Raw genomic sequence first — 20,002 nt, 5'->3', positions numbered from 1 at the left:
GTCGAAAAGTCGAAAAATCGACTTTTCATAAAATGGAAAAAGTCGAAAGGTCGAAAAGTCGACTTTTAACTAAATGCAAAAAGTCGAAAAGTAGACTTTTCGTTTCAACTATAGAACCCTAGTATATATATTTAAAATTTTTAGTTTTTGGATTATTTTTAATGCAGTTAAGAATTTCATAATTAAAATAAACTTGGCAGTCCTTTTGTCTTTTAAGCAATTTTCGAATTGGATAAGCTACATTTGATTTACAATAGATGTCGCTACTAATACATTAATTATTCGAAAACTGTATATTAACCTCTTATTAACTTTTTTAAAACCCGTCGACCATTACAGATATTTACGAAATTATTTTAGACGGTATTTAACGTAATTTGAAAAAGTTCATAATCTAAAAACGAATACAAAAGCAAATATTTACAAAATCTAAAATTAACATTTAAAAAAGTAATAAAAAACAAACACAAACTAGATTAAAATTTTCATAAACACCTTTTTTTTGCATTTCAATTCGAATCGAAATTTTCTCCGTTTGACAACTTTGGTATTTTGCATTTCGAATCGACTCTCCCTCCATATGCAAAATATCATTTTTTACGTTAAACCATCTTTTGATGTTTTCATGGCTGAATGCCGGAACGTAATCGAAATGCAGAATAGATGATTTATTCAAAAATTAATCAGAATAGTATATTATCACCAAACAAATAAAACGCATATTTCTCCTCCGAGCATTATTTTCATATTATATTGTAATTAAATTTATTATTTAAATGTAGTTAGATAAATTTTAAATGACGCATGCAAAAAGTAACGTCTTTTTTGTTTTTGTTATAATAATAATTGTATATAATATGATTGATGTTGTATACTGTTTTAGTAGTTATACATACATAAGTATATTTCCTTGACGTTGTTTTTGTTATATGGAGTATATTCTATAGTGAAAAATAATTAAAAAATTTTTTTGAATATTGAATACATCTTTCTCTATATTACTATTGTTAAATTATTTTTATAAGGAGCAATTACAAAATGGTAGACAAAATCTTTTCAAAGTCTTTATATCATAATTAATTTTGTTCTTGCGTCGCATCCATCTCCACATAAACTTGTTTGTCACTCATGAGACAATATAACGCTTAAAATTAAAAGAATACAGTTAAAAAAGGGGGCATGTATATAAAAAATTTGTGTTTAGAAAAAAATGCAGGAGGGAGGCATTATAGTTTTGCTCGAATTATAATAATGTTGAATATATAAAATGGTAGTCAGGGCTTCGTTTAACGACGTCTTACACTAACCCATTCATCATCATCGCCACCTTTATTTTCTACAAAGAAAAAGTTTGGTTAGAGGTTAAATTAATTAAGTTTAGTGTTAAGAATAAATACCTTTATCTTGCTGGGGTTCTCTTTTGGGTTTCTCTTTTTCTTCACGTGCGGGAGGACGTTCAGTGCGCCAGTTTCCAGAATCCTTGCCACCAGCACCGGGAGCACCTGCACCACGATCGCGGCGTTCGCCACCACCAGGACGACGATTATCACGATCTGAGGCACGAGGAGCATCACGCCAGTTACCAGCAGAAGACTGCTCATCACGGCGGCCATCACGACGGTCATCGCGATCACGTTCACCCCCTCCACGGCGGAATTCACCACCACGAGGACGTTCTTCACGGTCACCACCACGACGGAAATCTCCACCACGACCACCACGCTCCTCATCGGCCCCACCACCACGACGCCATTTGTCATCACGTGCACCGGCTCCAGCACCTCCAGCTACCGAACGGACAGGACCCGATTCTTGTTGTTCACGGCGCACACGCCATGAACCGCCATCAGCACCACCCTCAGTAGTTTCCTTACGTTCAGTTGGACGCTCGCGTTCGCGTTCTGGCTGAGCAGCACCACGGCGCCAATCGTTATTGTCACCACCTCTTTCGACACGTTCTCCACGATCACCACGTTCCCGATCGCCACGTTCCCGATCACCACCACGAGCAGAACGCCAAACCTTGTCAGCTGGCTTCTCACGTTCACGTTCAGCAGCAACTTCACGAGCCAAACGTTCTCTTTCTTCTTGAATTCTGCGTTCGGCTTCCTCTTCCTTGGCACGTTGTTTTTCGTATTGAATGCGACGTTTTTCTTCTTCAGCTTCACGTTCCTTACGACGAGCCTCTGCAATAATACGTTCTTCTTCCTCCTTAGCACGACGGATTTCTTCTTCTTTACGCATACGTTCTTCTTCCTTTTCACGCAGCCATTGTTGGCGGCGTTGCTCACGACGCATTTCAACACGTTTAGCCAAACGCTTCTTGCGCTCTTCAGCCAAAGCAATTTCGAATTGTTGGAGTTTCTCGGCGTACACGGAAGCACGCTCGGTTTTCAAAGTTTCCAAGAAAGCATCGCGATCTGGATGCATACGCATAAGGCGTTCTTGTTGAATAACGGCATCCTTGCGTTCAGCAATAGCATTTTCAATGCGTGTGGCCTCTTGGGCTTCCCAGAACTCCTTATCCTTAACCATTTTTTCGCTCAAATACTTCTCGAAAAGAGGAATTTCCTTCATGCGCTTGCAACGTTCGAAGTAATCGATCTTCTTCTCTTGAGATTTCAGTTTGTTCTGCAACTCCTTACGTTCGCGTTGTAATTCTTCGGATTCCTTAGCTGCAATTTGTTCAGCATCTAGTTTCTTAATGCTTTCAGGATCGAGTTTTTCCAACATTTTCTTGCCATGAGCAGTTTGAGAAATTTGTTGGACCTTCTCCTTCAAGCTCTTCTCCTTGATGGCTTGAATTTCGTTTTGGTGACGTTTGCGTTCACGTTCCTCATTCTCTTGCTCGAGACGTTTTTGCTCGGCTAATTTAGCTTTACGTGCCTCTTCCTCTAAACGGCGGGCCTCCTCTTCCTCACGGGCGTTATTTTGTTTCTCAATGAACTCTTTACGATCTTCGATAATCTTTTGACGCTGAAGAATGCGTTGATGTTCACGGTTCTTGATTTCATGATAATGTTGCACCATTTGAGTGCGCAATTTGGCGCGTTGGTCACGTTCGCGGTTGGGATAAACAACCGAAACTGCACGATGCAAGACTGATGACATATTAACCAACTGGGAACGGATTTGCTCCGAAGGCATAGATTGTAAATTGGGTCCATCGGGATGATCCTCACGTTGGCTTTCGGTAAGATCCGTGCCAAAGTAAATGCAACGTTTTTGATGGTCAATGCGGATTTGCATGTCGTTATGACGAACAGATTCCACTAACAACTTCTCCAAATCAAAAATATTACAGAAAGAAGCCATGTTAAGAAGACGATCAAATTCAATGCTCTCGTATACTTGAGAGATTTGGCGTATCAAACGCATGATGGTGACATCCTTCAAGGGGCGAACGTAGGGTGCTAAAGGATTATTTTCACCAGGGATAGCTTCGATAGCATCGACAACAGTCTGCACACGTTTACACAAGTTCAATGGATTGAAATCAATTTCCATCCAATTGTACAAATTGCGATATTCCTCCGAAGCTAATTGAGGGACATTAAGACGCACCTACAATATAAAATATTTGCATTGGTAAAAATTTTTTGTGGATAATTTTATATATGTAGAACTTACCACTTCCTTCAATAACGAGACTCTAGTGGGTGGTTGTTGCAAACCCAACAAAACCGCCAACTTTTGGGCCTTCTCCAAGGGACTCTTATCAGCTTCAATGAAACGATCAAATTCTGGATGAGCCGAGGGCAAAGGAATGGATAAGGTGGCAATCAATACATGAGAAGCCATACGTTGCATATCATCCTTAGTCAAATTCTTCTTTAATTCACGTGTCAGTTGGAAAAGTTTTAGCAAAGCAGCAGCATGGAACAATTGGTTTCCAGCCTTGGAGAAAACCATAGCTAATTTTTGGTAATAATTGGCCATGGTTTTAGGAACAGGAGTTTTCTTGGACAATGCCATTAAACCATGAATATCCTCAATGGCTTTGTAAGCTTCCTGCCATAATTCCATTTGAATGGCGCAGTCCAATTGGAAGAGCCTGGTATCAAGGCACAGTTGTTGAGTTTCCAACTTGGTAATTGACACACCGGTAGTTTGATTGGTGCTCTTGCAAATATCTTCCAAATGCTTGCGCAACTTGTCGCACAAACGACGGAATTCACTTTTACGGTTGTATTTTAAACAGAAATTGAAAGCCATACGAGCAATATCGTGATATAAAGCTTCACAATGGGTATTGATACGCAACAACTCCAGACATTGACAGTAAGATTCCCACAAGAATTTTACCCATGGCAACAGAATGGTACGATCCGAACGATCTTGAGCATCTTCACCACATACAGCACTCATTAAAATGCTCTCAGGAGTAGCAATATTATCCAAATCATCTAATTCCAAAACGGCTACAGCTGCAGATGACTGAGCTTGCGCAGATTCTGTATGCTCCTCTGCCATACGCAAATATGCCCGAATAACATTTTCCAAAGAATTCACATTTACCAATTGGAACATATTACGGTACTGGAACAGACCCTCCTTGGCAATGTGTGACTTCTTAAGTTCCACACACAAGTACAAGTACTTGTACATGAGGGGCTCAATAATGGTCTCGGAGTAGGCATAATTCCAGCGCTTGTTACGAAACACTTCTTGCAAAGTATCCAAGGCACGCAAAGGTTTGCCTACTTCAATAAATTCTGAAATGAAGCAAAAAACAAAAATATCCCCCAATTAATAACCTCTTTTGGGATTGCCATCATCACATTTTATAAATAACACACACTCGTCTATACTATATTTATTTACATCATTGTTGTTCTTTTGTCTTCTTTTGTTCATTTGACATTTTACTTCGGTTTTTTTTTTCTTTTTAACTATTTACCACTACAGTTACTCCTTCATCCACCCGTCTTTTTCACATATACGAATCATTTTTTGTATAGATGTGTGTGTATGTCCGCATGGAATTTTTCTTGCGAAAAAGTCGTTCATCATTGCACTGGTACTTACCATTCGCTCTTTTCAAAGCATTTTCCGGTCGTTGGGTATAACGTGCCATTATTAATTCATATAATTTTCACACAATAACACTTTAACTTTAATTTAACACAAAATTTTCACAATTTTATTGCGTTTTTATGCGGAAAATTTATAAAAATCTTCGGCGAAATTGTGTCTGCCGTCGAAATTTATGCAAAATGGCCGAGTGACATTTCTTTTGACGACACGACAAAATTTGACAGTGTTGCATTTTTAGGGCACAAAATAAGGGAAGAAGATTTGCATGTTGGTTAGCATTTCCTTGATTTAACAATATTTTTCTTATAAATTAATAAAAAAAATACTTTCTAAACCTAAATTTAACGTCTGCTATTAGTAATACAAACTAATAATTAGAATTAAGACTAATATATATTTTTGTTTTCTAGAAATTTTTATAAATGGTACTACATAGTTTTGCAACTCTGCTGTTAACTTGATACTACGAATAGATTATGACAATTAGAAAAGTAACCATTAAATTATTAGCACTAATGAAAATGTAAACAAATGCACGCGTGAAAGAAATTTAAAGTAAAAAAAATTATACCGAATAAACATTTTAAATGCTTATTAAAATGACAAAAAATTGGAAGAAATATATATTATGGTTTGCCCAGGAACATGTAGATTTTCGCTCAGCCGTAAGCTATATTAGGATATATTAATTTATATTTTCTAATTTATTAAAATTTTTTATTATAGGAATTCAACTCTCTAGTAAAACTTTTTAACTTGGAATATCGCAAAGTTTGCCCGGATTCATTGGTAGGTTTAAAAAAATATGTATAGTGTAACTATTAATACATATATTTGATCTACTTTTATAAACAGAAACCATTTTGGATAGTGGAATTTCCAAATGATGAGACGGCTTTAAAATTTGCCTCCAGATCTATAGGTTTAAGAGCCATTTTTGAACTTTGGAGTCATGGCTTAAATTTCAAACAATACCATAACAATTTAAAAGATTATGTGCAGCAAAATATGGAATGTATAAAACCCTATTTTCAAACAGATTGTTCATTTAAAATAACAGTGGAAACGTACAACAAACATTTTACACAAAAGGAAAAAATTGAGAAAATTGAAACCATGGATTATTTGCCTTTAGAGGGTAATGTTAACTTAAAAACTCCTCAAGTAGAATGGTGGTATATAGAGTTTTGGGGTTTAGATCCAACACAAGTACCTGATGAGCCAGAAGATATATTGTTTGGAAAATGGGTAAGTTTTTAATGGAATAGATGCCATTTGATTTGACTTCTATTTTCCCATGTATAGTTGGCTAATGGCCAAAGGCATTTGATTAAAGACATGTCTTTAAAAACTCGTAAATTTATTGGCAACACCAGCATGGATACTCAATTGAGTTTGCTTATGGCCAATCAAGCGTTAATTCAATCGGGAGATTTAGTATTTGATCCATTTGTGGGCACTGGATCACTGTTGGTTAGTGCTGCCAAATTTGGTGGCTATGTTTTGGGGGCTGATATAGACTTCATGATGTTACATGCTCGTGCCCGGCCTAGTCGTATAACGCAAAAAGTACGTGAAAAAGATGAGAGTATAAGATCCAATTTAAAACAGTACAATTGTGCCGATCGTTATATGGATGTGGTGGTGGCCGATTTTTCAAATCCTTTGTGGAGTGAACGAATCAAATTTGACAGCATTATTACGGATCGTAAGTGTCACTAACAAGTCAAATTAAATATTTCTTAAATGTCACACATTTCCAATATTAGCGCCTTATGGTATAAGAGAATCCACCGAAAAGGTAGAAAATAAAGTAGTAACAAAAGATAACACGCGCAATCCTGATATGCCCCATTATCCGTCTACCTCACATTATGCTTTACAACATTTGTATAAAGATTTGCTAATATTTGCTGCACGTCACTTAAAAATTGGTGGTAGATTAGTGTGTTGGTTACCCTATCATAGGTAAGCATTGTAAAAATTGTTAATAATCATAAAACTAATTGTATGTATTTTTACAGAGAGGATTATTCGGATGAAATGATACCCTTGCATAAGAATCTAATATTGATCTCAAATTCCGAACAAACTTTAACAGGTCAAACTGCCAGGCGTTTGTTAACATATGAAAAAACCTCCGAACCATCAAAACATTCAACAGATGAAGTTGTAATTAATGAGGGGGCATTAACATTAGACTTTAGGGAACGTTATTTTGATAATGGATACGAAACGCGTACGGAAAGACGTTTGCGTAAAGCGGAGCAACGAGAGCAGGGCCGTTTAGAAGCCTTAAAAAGGGGTAAAATAGTGTCGGATGGACGAGAACAAAAGTGCAATTTAAATAAAGCGAGATTTTTAAATAAAGACAATTAACAACAATTTAAAAAAGTGTATTTTTCTATTGGCCATATCTTTGGTCTTAAAGTAAGCAATTCGTTATAATAACATTACGTTTTTAAAGAGTTTTCCAATAATTCATGACATTCCTGTTCATTACATTCCGCCACATCACAATCGAAAACTTTTGAAAAAGTTTTAAGTAAGACATTTGCAGCTTCTGTGGTCGTTACATGACGTTGAAGTTCTTTTGATAGGGAGGTTACGCCTTTGCCTTCTATTCCACATGGCACTATATGTTCGAACCAAGACAAATCGGTACAACAGTTAAAACCTATACCGTGAGTAGTAACATAACGCGAACCATGTACTCCTATGGCACATATTTTATGATCATTTACCCATATACCGGTATCCTGTGTTGTTGTGGCATTATTAATACCCATACTTTCGCAACATTCTATAACTGTTTGTTCCAAACTAGCAACATACCAACGCATACTGGGTTTGAATTGTTTTAAATGTAGCAGTGGGTAAGCCACTAATTGACCAGGTCCATGAAAAGTGATTAAACCACCACGATTGGTGCGATAAAATTCTGCCCCCAGTTTACGCAACTGAATTTCATCTTGTTCGCTATAGCCTTTGGTGCGTATGCCTATGGTGTAAACGGGATGAAATTCCTGCAGCACCAAAAAGTTACGAAATTCCTTAAAGGGCTCATTAGGTTGTTGTGTCAATTTCTGTTGTAACTGCAAACCGGTTTGATATGAAATTAAACCGGGCCTAATAACTGAGATTAAAGGTTTTAATCTGGTCATTTATATTAATTATTTATAAAATTTAAAAAAAATCAAAAATACAAAAAGCTACAGCTGTTCTTTGTTTTGAATAATGTACTGTATTACTGACATCTGTCAAGGTACTGTATAAATATAAATCAAATAATCTGCAGCCAACTTCAGTTTAAACTATTTGACATTTTCTCTTTATTATTATTTTTCGTACCAAGTGGCGTTTTTGAAGCAAAAACTAATTTTTTCAACAATAATTCATTAAATTTAATTATTAAATTGAAAATTTTCGGGAAAATTTATACATCAGTTACAAGTACATCTAAAGACTATTGTAATATTATGGACAAACGTGATATATGTAATTTGATTAAAGCAAAATAATAAAAAATTAGAATTAAGAAAATTTATCAAGCAAAAGAAACTTGTGTATTAAGAAGAATACATGCTAAGGGAAAAGGCTGAAAAAAGTATATTAATTGTATTTGGCCATCAAAATCAGATCACCACGTAAACTAAACTTGTAATGTCAACGCCATCATCTCACAATGATGGCCCAACTGGAAGAACAGAATTTTTTGGACATGGGTTAAATCCAAATTTACCTTCTCCCCCTCAATTGCAGCAGCAGCAACAACTTCATATGCCTTTGCAGCAACAATCGTTTATTAGCACTAACAGCAACATAGGATTACAACAACAGACTGCCGTACTACAACAGCAAGCGGCACAGAATCCGACAGTTGCTGCAACAACTATAACAGCACCGCCAACACAATTTGTACATTGGTCAAATCCATTGATGGGTGGTGCAACTTTTATGCAACCACCACCCCAACCAACACCAGCACCTGCTCCTCAACAACAGCAACAACAATTTAATGATTTTCTTTTCAATATACAAGCTCAGGCAGCTTACGCTGCCGCAGCTGCTGCAGTGCCCCCAACACAGGTGCCCTCATCTACTAGCCCACAGGAAACCTATTCTGTTTTAAGGGTTGGAAATGGAAACTTTTTGAAAATTTATCATTGTCCAGAAAATGGTATAATTCCATTGAAAGGTGAAACTTCTTTTAACCCCATGACGCAATATAATCAGGGGCAACCAACTACTTTTCATCATGTCAATCCTCAGGGAGGAGCAGCTGGTACCGCTCCTCTACAACAGCAGCAATCTCAAAGTCAAATAACTGGTTCTGCGAACTCAGCAAGTACTCCAGTGTTTAACAGTTATGAGTTATTTTCAAGCAATACCTTTACCCAACTGCCAACAGCTGAAATGCCGCCAATACTTTTGCTAGGGCCCACCACTAATCCGCCGACAATGACCGCAACAGAAGACATCAGCCATAGTGAAACGAATCAAGTAACCAATACTGAAACTACAAACGTGATTATTCATAATATGCCCAATAATAGTAAAAATTGGACTGGTGGCAATCACCCTGTTGCAGCACCATTATTTACACAATTTGAAAATTGTGCAAGTAATCAAGAACAATTAGAAAATCTTACTCACACTATAGCAAGTCCAGAATTGTCACTAAATAACAACAATATTAGTGGCAACAGCAAGGAAGCAACTTTAGAAAAGACTCTTAATAATGCCCATATTGCCATACAACAACAGCAGCCACAGTTAAACCTGAATCCCTCCATTTCCCAAGAGAATATAAATCAAACCATTACGTCCTCCTCCTCGGCTACTGCTGCAACACTACTTCCATCATCAACCATTAAAACTGAAATACCACGTCAAGAGGCACCTAAAAAACGAATTGTGGCCGAAGTAAAACCAATGCGTATGACATACTCGGATGTTTTAAGTAAATTCAATAATCAAACTCAAAATCCCCAACAAAATAATCTCAACAATTTTTCAATGACAGCAAGTGCTAACCCAACATCAACTACAGCTCCAAATTTAACAAATCAACGCAGTCAACAGAAATCGTCCAAAAACGATTCCAATAATGCAAATAATTCTTCAATTAATTTACGTCGCTTGGGAGACGATTCAACAGTAACACGTACATCTTCAAAAAAATCTCCAACACATGAAAATAAAGAAAATCAGCAGCAACAACAAATGATAAATAATAAATTAAATAATAATAATCAAAAACGTTCAAATGCCAACACTAGTACTTTAAATGGCAGCAACAACAATATTGGTATATCATCAAATAAATCAGCGACAACAATACAAAAGAATTTAATTAATAATTCCAAAAACAATACATTTAATATTAATAATGGCAATAGCAGCAACAACATCAACAATGATAATCAACAGTCGAAAAAACAACGTTCAAATAAAAATTCAGATATTCAAAATAATGGTGGAGGTAAGGATTACTTTTTCATGAATTTAAATTTATAAACGATTAATATATATTTCCCATTTTCAGCTAAAAACTACAATAGCGAACAACGTGGCACATCCAAAAGCAGCGGCAGCAGCGCTCCCAATAACTCAACACAATCTACAAATGTTTACAATTCCACAACCAATACTTACGCTCGTAAACCTACAAAATCCTCAAATTCTGGCAACTCATCATCAGCAGCAGGTCAACAAAGGTCTCGTTATCAAAACAACTCAAATGCATCGTATTCCTATTCGTCGACGAAACGTCGTAACAATAGCTCATATGGAGCCTCCTCATCGTTGAATAATTCATCGTATGCTAATGGCGCCGGTAACAATCGTAACTATGAATTGGCAAAACGTTTTCTTCAAGCCTGGTATACATACACTCTTAAGATATTGACTTGGCTATTCTATTTGGTCTATGACATTGTTGTACTCGGTTGTAGTATACTTTATGAGCGTCTACTATATGCTTATGAATGCGGTAAAATGTATGCAAAACAATTACATAAGGATCTAAAGCAAAATTCGAATAAGCCGGGTATTTGGTTTAAGAACTATTGTCGAAAGTTTGATGCAAAATTTTCGAAAACATCGAAATGGGCATTTTGGAGAAGATTCTATAAGAAAAAACCACCGGAAGCCAATAGCGAAGCGATAAAAACTGGACGTCTACCGGCAACTGGTGAGGAAGCTATGTATCAGTTATTAAATTGCAAAGGAAAGGATGCTTATAGGTTAGAGGTTTATTTTCTAAATAATTAATAAGTATTAATATTATTGTTTATTAATTTGTTTTTATAGTATTTTGGGGGTACCGCCGAATAGTTCACAAGAGCAAATACGTAAACATTATAAGAAAATTGCCGTATTAGTACATCCCGATAAGAATAAACAAGCTGGGGCCGAAGAAGCTTTTAAAGTTTTACAAAGAGCATTTGAATTAATTGGTGAACCGGTAATGATTTTAATTGAATTGTTGCAGTGTTTTTTCTAACAAATTATTTTTTAAGGAAAATCGCCTTGCCTATGATCAGAGTTTAGCGGAGGCTTTACATGCTGAAAAAGCTTGGACCGAACTGCATGATTTGTTATCACAGCTACAAACTAAAATTACAGAAGCAGCCAACACTATTAGGTAAAAAAAGGACAACAAAGTATTTATGTTTCGATTCGATTTAAAAATTGTTATTGTCGAAGTTCTCGTATAAAAAGTTAAACTTCTCAGAGTAAAACAATATTTTATATTTTTTAATCAATTGCAGATGTAGTACATGCGGTTTACGTCATCCACGTAAAATAACAGATCGCGCACACTACGCTGCTCGTGAATGTGCATCTTGTAAAATACGTCACTCGGCCAGAGAAGTAAGTAGCTTTCCTGACTTGTTTCTTTACGGCATTTCACATAATATTGATAAACTGTTTTCTTATCCTTATGCTTATAGGGTGACATTTGGGCTGAAACTAGTATGTTGGGTTTACGTTGGAAATATTTGGCTTTAATGGAGGGTAAAGTCTATGACATCACCGAATGGGCCAATTGTCAAAAAGGAGCATTGGCGCATTTAGAACCCAATTCACATATGGTACAGTATCGTATTGTTCGAGGTGCTCAGCAGCAGCAACAACAACAGCAGCAACAACAGAAACAACAGGCCCAGCAACAACAACAACAGCATCATCAGCAACAGCATGCAGGATCTCAATATCCCGGACCAGGTGGAATGGGTGGTAAATTTAAACGTGATAATATACCAACCAGGTAATAATACAAATTAATTCTTCTGTATATTCTACATTTCTAATGATTCTAATTAACCTTTTAGTGAGGCGTCCTTACATGAGTTCCTCGATAATCTATATAGTGGCCAGCATCCCCAGCAACAACAACAGAATACCTCTGCCTATGCCGGTTCTAGCCGCAGACGTAATCGTCGCAATTAATTTATACTATACAATAATAATAATATTTGTTTCTATATTTCTTTATTCCTTTAAACTTTAAATCTCTCATCTCACTATTCTTTTTTTTTTAACTACAACCTGTTTTCTTCCTAGACAGGTTTTTTTTATAAAAATATTAACAAAATTACTACTAATTTATAGTATTTTGTATTATCTTATAACAAACCATTTGAAACTCTAAAAACTTTCCCCTTTACTTCACTATTAAAGCAGTTTATAACTGAGATATTTATACAAAATATTAGGTCAGTCCTATAATGTAATGTTATATCTTATTTATAAACTGCCTTTATACTAACTACAACATTTTGTAAATTTTTATTAACCCCCTTTTACTTTAACTCTTTAGAACTCTTTATCGAATTTCTTTTTGTTTTTGTTGATATTTTCTACCACTTCCTATATACATACATATTTTTTTTATAATTAAACATTTAATTTAATTTTACTTCTTTTATTACTGATTAGTTTTTTGTTTTATCATAATTATATGATTTTGTTTAATCTAGATATTTTAATACTTTTTGTTCAAATACAATTTATTGTATTCACTAAATTAGTATTAAATATTGTAGTAATTTTTACCAAATACTTTGCAACTTCAATTAAAGAAGCAAAAAATCTAAAAAAAAAAAAATTAACAAAAAAAAAAATAAATAAATAAAACCTAATTAAACTCAAATACTATTTAAAACCATATTACATTTAAATGTAGTGATTTAAATCTTATTAATAAAAATTCAAAAAATATATTCTTAATGAAGTTCATTTTTTGATGTATAAAAATTAAAATTGTTTTATTTTTTTCGTTATGGCGGGGGGTTAAAAAAATGTTTAAGGATATTAACAAATTAAAAAAAATCACTTATTCACACATAAATTTAATAATTGTTGAACACTTTGCTGCAATAAATTGGATCGTATTAGCCACCTAATGTTATTTTGCTTCAAACTTTATAGGGAAAACGCCTGGGCTACAAACTAAAATTACCGAAGCTGCCATAACCACTTAGTTTAAATCAGCAGAGGCTTTGTTATAGGACACTCCTAGTGGCGTTGGACTTATCGAAGACCTTCGATACAGTCAGCCATACCACAATATTCAAGGATATCCTGCTGTCAACCATGCCCAACAACTGTAAGAGATAGATGGTGAATTATATGAGTGATCGTCAGTAGTTCATTGAGTTTAGAGACAAGTATTCAAAAACCCCTGGAGTTGAACAAGTGTCCTATCCACCTACTGTTTTACTTTTATCTCTATAAATTTCCCACACCTTCACAAGGTGTGGAAGTTATATTACATACAGTCATCTTTGAAAGCCTGTTTACCTCCTTTACGAAGGTCCTCCCAGTCAAGGAAAATAATGTCAAGATTAATAAACAGTTCCTTCTCAGATGACACCGGAGAAGTCATCCCAACTTTAACATTACACAGTTGAATGCTCTCCCGAGGCATGTTCGTGTACATGAGGAGAGCAGACGAAGATATATATCTACAGGATCCCTTGGATTGTAAATCGTATACAGCAGCTTTGAACGACATTCATAGAGACGCCATCAATACAGCGGTTTTAGTTTGCCGCATGAATGTTGTTCTTAAAGGTCCGTCCTCCAAGAAAAACCAACAGAATTTAACCTACAGCGTTCTGATTGAATGAATAGTCATAAAAGTGGACTTTCTGGTACATTTTTGTTTACCAACTGGTATTTTTATGTAATAAAATACATATTGACAGTTTCTTAAACACTCTATAGTGAAGGGTATATGAAAACCTTAAAAAGACCCTTTTCATCCTTTAATCCAGCTCATCAAATATTGCGGAATTGGAAAATTGAAAGAACTTTGATAAGACCTTTTTATATTTACGGCCAATCTTTAGGTGAAAGATTAGCGATTAAATTAAAATGAATCCTCGAAAGATGTTTTTAAGTACTCATTTAGTTAATTTTGTTTGCAAGTTTAAGCGCCCAATGGAGGTGGTTTAAACTAGGGTTCTATAGTTGAAACGAAAAGTCGACTTTTCGACTTTTTGCATTTAGTTAAAAGTCGACTTTTCGACCTTTCGACCTTTCGACTTTTTCCATGTTATGAAAAGTCGATTTTTCGACTTTTCGACCTTTTTCATTTATTTAAAAGTCGACTTTTCGACTTTTAATATTTTATAAATGGTCGACTTTTCGACTTTTTCCGACTTTTCGACTTTTTCCGACTTTTTTCGACTTTTTTCGACTTTTTCCGACTTTTTTCGACTTTTCGACTTTTTCCGACTTTTCGATTTTTTACGACTTTTTGACTATTTTCGACTTATTTCGACTTTTTTTTTACTTTTTTCGAGTTTTTCCGACTATTTTAGAGTTTTGGACCTCTTTTCCACTTTTTTAAAATTTTCGACTATTTTCGACTTTTTCCGACTTTTCGACTTTTTTCTTTTTTATAAAATATGCATTGTTTTGATAACAAACAGTGACGTTTTCTGTTCTTTTGTATGGCAACACTGCGAAGTTTAATCTTGTACTCAAAAACATCAAAGGGGATTAACATAAGATTAAATTTATTTTTAGATTAACTAATATGATTATTAATTGGCAGCATTTGATTACCATCTCAAAAATCCGCTCTTAATGAAACAGTGATTTAAGGAATATTTTATCGGGTTTTGAAATATCCAATTTTGGAAGGAAATAAAGCAAATATTTAAATAAGAATAATAAAAACGTATACATCACCTTTAAACTCATCTTTAAAGCAAAACCACCAATTTTTTTAACATTCAATATAAAGTTTTTTTTATTATTTTTTTTTGTTGATTTCTTTTAATTATTTAACTATTATTAAAATACAATACAGTTTTTGTTAAAAATAATATTCTTTTTTATTGGATAATCTAACTAAACTTAACGATTTTTATAGTATTGTAACTAAAATTTAAAAAAAGATTTACTTAAAAAATAGCTTATGAGAATAATAATAATATAATAGAAAAAAAAGTAATTTATAAATTTAATAATAGTAGTTAGAGTAGTATTTAAAGTATAGTTTTAATAGTTTTTATTAAATATAAAATTAAGAAATTTTTGTAATTAACTTAAAGCTTACAACAAATAAGACAAACTTAACGAAGAAACGAAACAATTTGTTATATTTACGTACAGATGTAGTAAAAATTTTGTTTTTTTTAAGATTTTTAAAATATTTTAAATAACTATAAATTTGAAAAAATATTATTAAACACAATTAAAAAAAAATAAGAAATAAACAGGGTTAATAACGCAGTTTATGACTAGTAATTTTCTTAAGTTTTTCTTTTTTTAGTTATTGTTTTTATTTTAATTTATAATCTTTTATAAAGATTTAATTTGTTTAAATTTTAGACACTAATAAAACTGCTGGATTATTTTTTTTACTTTTTAACAATTACAACATTTAATAACATCTATATAAAGTTTATGTTGTTTTTATTTCTTTCAGTGTAAATATAGAGGTTTTTGTAACAAAAATTATTTACAAATGTTTGATAAAAAATTTTTTTTTAATAAATTTTAATGAAATTTTAATAATATTCAATATTTAAAAGTAGTTACGTAAAATACCATAAATAAAAAAAAAACAAAACATATTTGTGCTGTTAGTTATTTTTATTTAATTAATTTTATAGTTTATTTTAATTAGATATTTGTTTATACAGTTTTTGGCCATATTTAAATATTTTATATGCTTTTAAGGAATGCATAATATAAATAAATTTTTAATAACACCAATTTTATTTTTTTCAAAATTTTTTTATTTTATATAAATTATAACAAAAAGTATTATTTTAAATAGTACTTTTTTTTTTAAACAGGTACAAAGCATAAACTAATTTATTGAACATTTTTTTATAACAAAAAAAACTTATAGCTTATGTTTAATTAATTAATATTGAATTTTATTAAAATTTCAATTATATAGTTGATATTTGAAATCTTCAACATTTTTTCAATCTTTTTGGATTACAAAATACCCTTTACCTACTATAATGTCTGCACCATTTGGCAAATTTCTATTTATTTTTAATCAGTCTTGTTGGATCCACAGATTTGAAAACAGTTTGAACCAACATTCTAGCTAAATAAATAAACCAAACAGCGAAAAAACGTTTTAATATAAAAGAAAACTGTTAAACTTGACAAATAATCTAGGTTTAGCTACTTAAATTTTAAAATTTTGCTTAAAACTTAAATATATTTCACATTGTAAATAGGTAGAGGGTATTATTAGATTCGGCCCAGCCGAATTTGTTTAATTCTTTTTTTAAATACATTTCTTTAGAGAATTAGTAATTATTTAATTAAATTATTTGCCATATTTAGAAAAACATTAACATTTTAACAGCGTTTACACTAAATGCCAAATCTTTAGTTTTATTGAATAAATAAACAAAATCGGTGGTTTTATTGAAACATTTTTTTCTTTTCTTTTATAAAAATATTTGTATTTGTGTAAACGCTATTAAAATTTTGAAAGTTTTTTTCCAGCTTAAAGTTAATTTCAGTCGTATTCTTAGAAAATCTAAACGAATATTTAAAAACATTTTCTAAAAACTTGCACATAGTAGATCCGGCCTACGCTCGTGTTTTAGCTTTAGCACCGTTTTCAAAATGGTGTAAATTAAAAGCGCCTTTAACTTTGCAACTGTCACTTTTAGGATCTTCTAACGTGTTAAAATAGCAATAGATTATTGATCAATCAATAATAATTTAAACAGAAACATTGTGATAGCTTTATGTTTATGCCGCCATGTTTAAAAACGTCATTAATGCCAAAGTAAATTTATAAAGTAAACTCATTTGAACAGCTGACTATTTTTTTTAAACTTGCTATTTGTGGACTTACTTGTCAAAAATGTTTATGTTGCCATATTTGTTTTCATTTTAACGCTTGCTTTTGTACAAATTTCTGAGTAATTTGTTGTATTTAATGTGAAAAAGTGTATTTTAAGTGTATAATATTTTTAAAAATGTTCTAATTTTTAAAAAATAAAGAAAACTCTGTGACTTTTAATATAAATAACAACATATTTTTGGAAAGTACAACAATAATGCCATATTTTCCATTAATTATTGGTTCATTTTTGTAAACAAATTTTGACAAGTGAGTATTTCGAACAAAAACAAATTGCCTGTGGTTTTTGTAGACGTTTGTTGTACAACAACTCGTGTCGCTACTTTATTAATTTACTTTGATAAATGCCAAACTTACAGGAGGATTTTTCTTAACGTTTTTAATTGATCAATCAAAAAAAATCTCTTTAAAACGTTATATTGCAACTTAGAGCTTTAAGAAGCAAAGTGTCCGCAACAATGTTTATAAACATGTCATCAAAAACAAAAATTTATCAATTTTTCTTTTTATTCAAAAGTGACAAATTCTAGTTTTAGCAATATCTCAAAATCAATCGAACGGACCATATGAATGAATCTTTTTAGTAGCCATATTTTAATTGTATTTTATAGAACCACATCAAAAACATGATGAAAAAGAGATAAAAATAGTTTTTAAATCATTTTATTATACTTCGCTACAATTGCAAAATATGGTCTACCAAGCGATTTTGCAATGGCATATTAACGCCCATTGTAGTAAGGAGTTAGAGTATAATTGAATATTTTAGAGTTTTTTTTGTTTGTGTGTTTCAAATACATACAATATGTACCTTCCTTTTTAGATTCTAGCTATAAAAAACCATTATATGATTATTTTCACAGCATTCTGAGGTAGTTCCATTTCATTTTCATGTTTTTCTATTTAGTGTTACTAATAATATTAGTTTGTTGTGGTAGTTTTTTGTAAAAAAAAAAAATTCAATTCAATTTTCGATATTATTTGGAGAAGCTGCCCAGCCCAGTAGTTGGTGATGGTGTGGCTTTTTCCAGTGAAAATATGAATAAAATTGAATTGAAATTCGTATTCAATTTGTTGAGTTATGATTTTTTTATTTTCTCTATAAGAAAAAATAATGCATTTAAATATTTTATTCACCAACCGTTTGCAACATTTGTTATGGCTTCAAATTTGGCTTTAGCTACCGCAGCCACTGCATTGGCGGCTGCTGTGGCCACAGAACCATTTAGTACTGTGGACGATTGCTGTTGTTGTTGTTGCTGCTGTTGCTTACCGGCCGCCACTGCTGCTGCAGCCACAGCCAAGAGAGAAGCTGAGGTGGTGGGCATGAAGTTGACATTAATATTAATGGGATGCACCACAGGCATTGAGGTAAAATTCTTTTCCAATAAATCGACACCATTGAGGAAGGGTATCAGTACATTGTAGTCCACATTGAGGGGCACATAATAGGTGCCTTGGCTGTGTAGAGCAAAGATGGGCACAGCAAAGCTACGAGCCGGCAGTGGGGCGGTGGTACTGGTGGGAGCACTTAAATGGGTTTTATTGTGTATGAGCGGACCGGTGGAGGCCTCAGTTTTAATGTCACTAAAAGGTCCAAAGGGCTTCTCATCTCTGGTCACTGAATTCAACAGGTTGATGTTGTTGGTTCTTGAGGAGGGAGCGACACGTACATCTGCATCATCGGTAGTGCTGTCATTGTGACTGCTGGCAGCTTCAGCCAATTTACGTTTTTTGGCAATAATGGGTGCAATCTCGGGCTCAGTGCCATCCTTAGAATGTTCGGAATGGGCATGTGAATTTTCGCTTTGCAATAAAGGCGGGGCAGGACCGTGTTCACTGGATGTCTCCTCGTCGTGCAGTTCATGATTGAAACGTTCCTTAATGTGATTTTTGTACTTGTAGTTATTGTTGTGCTCAATATCATGCGATGACTCGGAGTAATTGCGTAAACGTCCCTGCAGCATGCTGTCCTGGTGATGGCCCAAGTGAGCATGTGTATTATTGAGATGATGGTGATGATGATGATGGCTGGAGAGTAGTGTATCGCGCGGGGGTGGTGAATGCATATTTGAAGTATCAGTGTGTAGTATGGGCTCTCGGGAAGAATCGAAATCATGATTACTAGAGTCTGTGTGATGATGCAGGGAAGCTGGAGCAGTTGAGGTAATAACGGGAGCTTGATGAGGCTGTTGTTGTGGTTGCTGCTGTGCCGCTGAACTAACACTCAAATTACCAGACGTTGTTGACGAACTTGTGGGATTATTAGCAGTAACTGTCGAAGCCGTTGTAGTAGAATTACTAGAAATGTTATTGTTTGTATTATTAGTTACACTGGCAATGCCATGACCATCATTGGCATTCGTATCCATTTGGGTGACATTAACATTGCGCTGCAATTGATTAATGTGATTGCGAAAACTGAGATCTTTTACATCATTGTGATCGTTACTGTGCTCAATGTCGGAAGTACCCAACATATCACGTAATTGGCATAAGGGTGGCACCGGATGAAACGTTTGATGTGGACTACCACTAGAAGCACTTACATTATCGGACGCATGACAACCGCCACGATTACGGAAACAATCATCTGAAAAA

At 33.7% G+C, this 20,002-nt stretch overlaps 5 protein-coding genes across 6 annotated transcripts in view; 2 read left to right on the top strand and 3 right to left on the bottom strand.

Annotated features, from left to right (window-relative positions):
- Window positions 1–740: 740 nt before the first annotated feature.
- On the bottom strand, window positions 741–5,259 carry LOC119605601 (eukaryotic translation initiation factor 3 subunit A). Its single transcript, XM_037958809.1, has 4 exons — window positions 5,029–5,259; window positions 3,631–4,715; window positions 1,398–3,564; window positions 741–1,336 (listed from the first exon to the last, which is right to left on the bottom strand). Exons 1-4 carry the CDS (start codon window positions 5,075–5,077, stop codon window positions 1,287–1,289), a joined length of 3,351 nt encoding a protein of 1,116 aa, XP_037814737.1. The 5' UTR covers window positions 5,078–5,259; the 3' UTR covers window positions 741–1,286.
- A 194-nt stretch (window positions 5,260–5,453) lies between these two features.
- Window positions 5,454–7,431, top strand: LOC119605602 (tRNA (guanine(10)-N2)-methyltransferase homolog). Its single transcript, XM_037958810.1, has 6 exons — window positions 5,454–5,702; window positions 5,764–5,826; window positions 5,893–6,285; window positions 6,343–6,745; window positions 6,807–7,005; window positions 7,062–7,431. The coding sequence occupies exons 1-6, from the start codon at window positions 5,625–5,627 to the stop codon at window positions 7,414–7,416; spliced, it is 1,491 nt and encodes a 496-aa protein (XP_037814738.1). The 5' UTR covers window positions 5,454–5,624; the 3' UTR covers window positions 7,417–7,431.
- LOC119605603 (putative lipoyltransferase 2, mitochondrial) lies at window positions 7,418–8,283 on the bottom strand. Its single transcript, XM_037958812.1, has one exon. The coding sequence runs from the start codon at window positions 8,199–8,201 to the stop codon at window positions 7,491–7,493; it is 711 nt and encodes a 236-aa protein (XP_037814740.1). The 5' UTR covers window positions 8,202–8,283; the 3' UTR covers window positions 7,418–7,490.
- Window positions 8,284–8,383: 100 nt separating this feature from the next.
- On the top strand, window positions 8,384–12,587 carry LOC119605596 (ras guanine nucleotide exchange factor P). Its single transcript, XM_037958803.1, has 7 exons — window positions 8,384–10,522; window positions 10,586–11,285; window positions 11,353–11,506; window positions 11,562–11,686; window positions 11,814–11,916; window positions 11,997–12,313; window positions 12,378–12,587. The coding sequence occupies exons 1-7, from the start codon at window positions 8,701–8,703 to the stop codon at window positions 12,493–12,495; spliced, it is 3,339 nt and encodes a 1,112-aa protein (XP_037814731.1). The 5' UTR covers window positions 8,384–8,700; the 3' UTR covers window positions 12,496–12,587.
- A 3,738-nt stretch (window positions 12,588–16,325) lies between these two features.
- LOC119605611 (transcription factor cwo) overlaps window positions 16,326–20,002 on the bottom strand; it is a 28,636-nt gene continuing 24,959 nt past the window's right edge. Inside the window, exon 3 of one of the 2 annotated variants that reach the window (XM_037958821.1) lies at window positions 16,326–19,994. In XM_037958821.1, coding sequence (XP_037814749.1) covers window positions 18,535–19,994 — 1,460 coding nt within the window. In that variant the 3' untranslated portion in view covers window positions 16,326–18,534. The remainder of the gene's footprint in view (window positions 19,995–20,002) is intronic. The other variant, XM_037958820.1, reaches the window with a different exon arrangement.

The sequence above is a fragment of the Lucilia sericata genome, unplaced genomic scaffold (genome assembly GCF_015586225.1).
Source record: "Lucilia sericata isolate MDLA Ls3-8-SP2 unplaced genomic scaffold, ASM1558622v1 Contig000500F_arrow, whole genome shotgun sequence".
NCBI lineage: Eukaryota > Metazoa > Arthropoda > Insecta > Diptera > Calliphoridae > Lucilia > Lucilia sericata.
The sequence above is the reverse complement of the archived record's forward strand: the minus strand, read 5'-3'. Positions and strand labels throughout refer to the sequence as shown.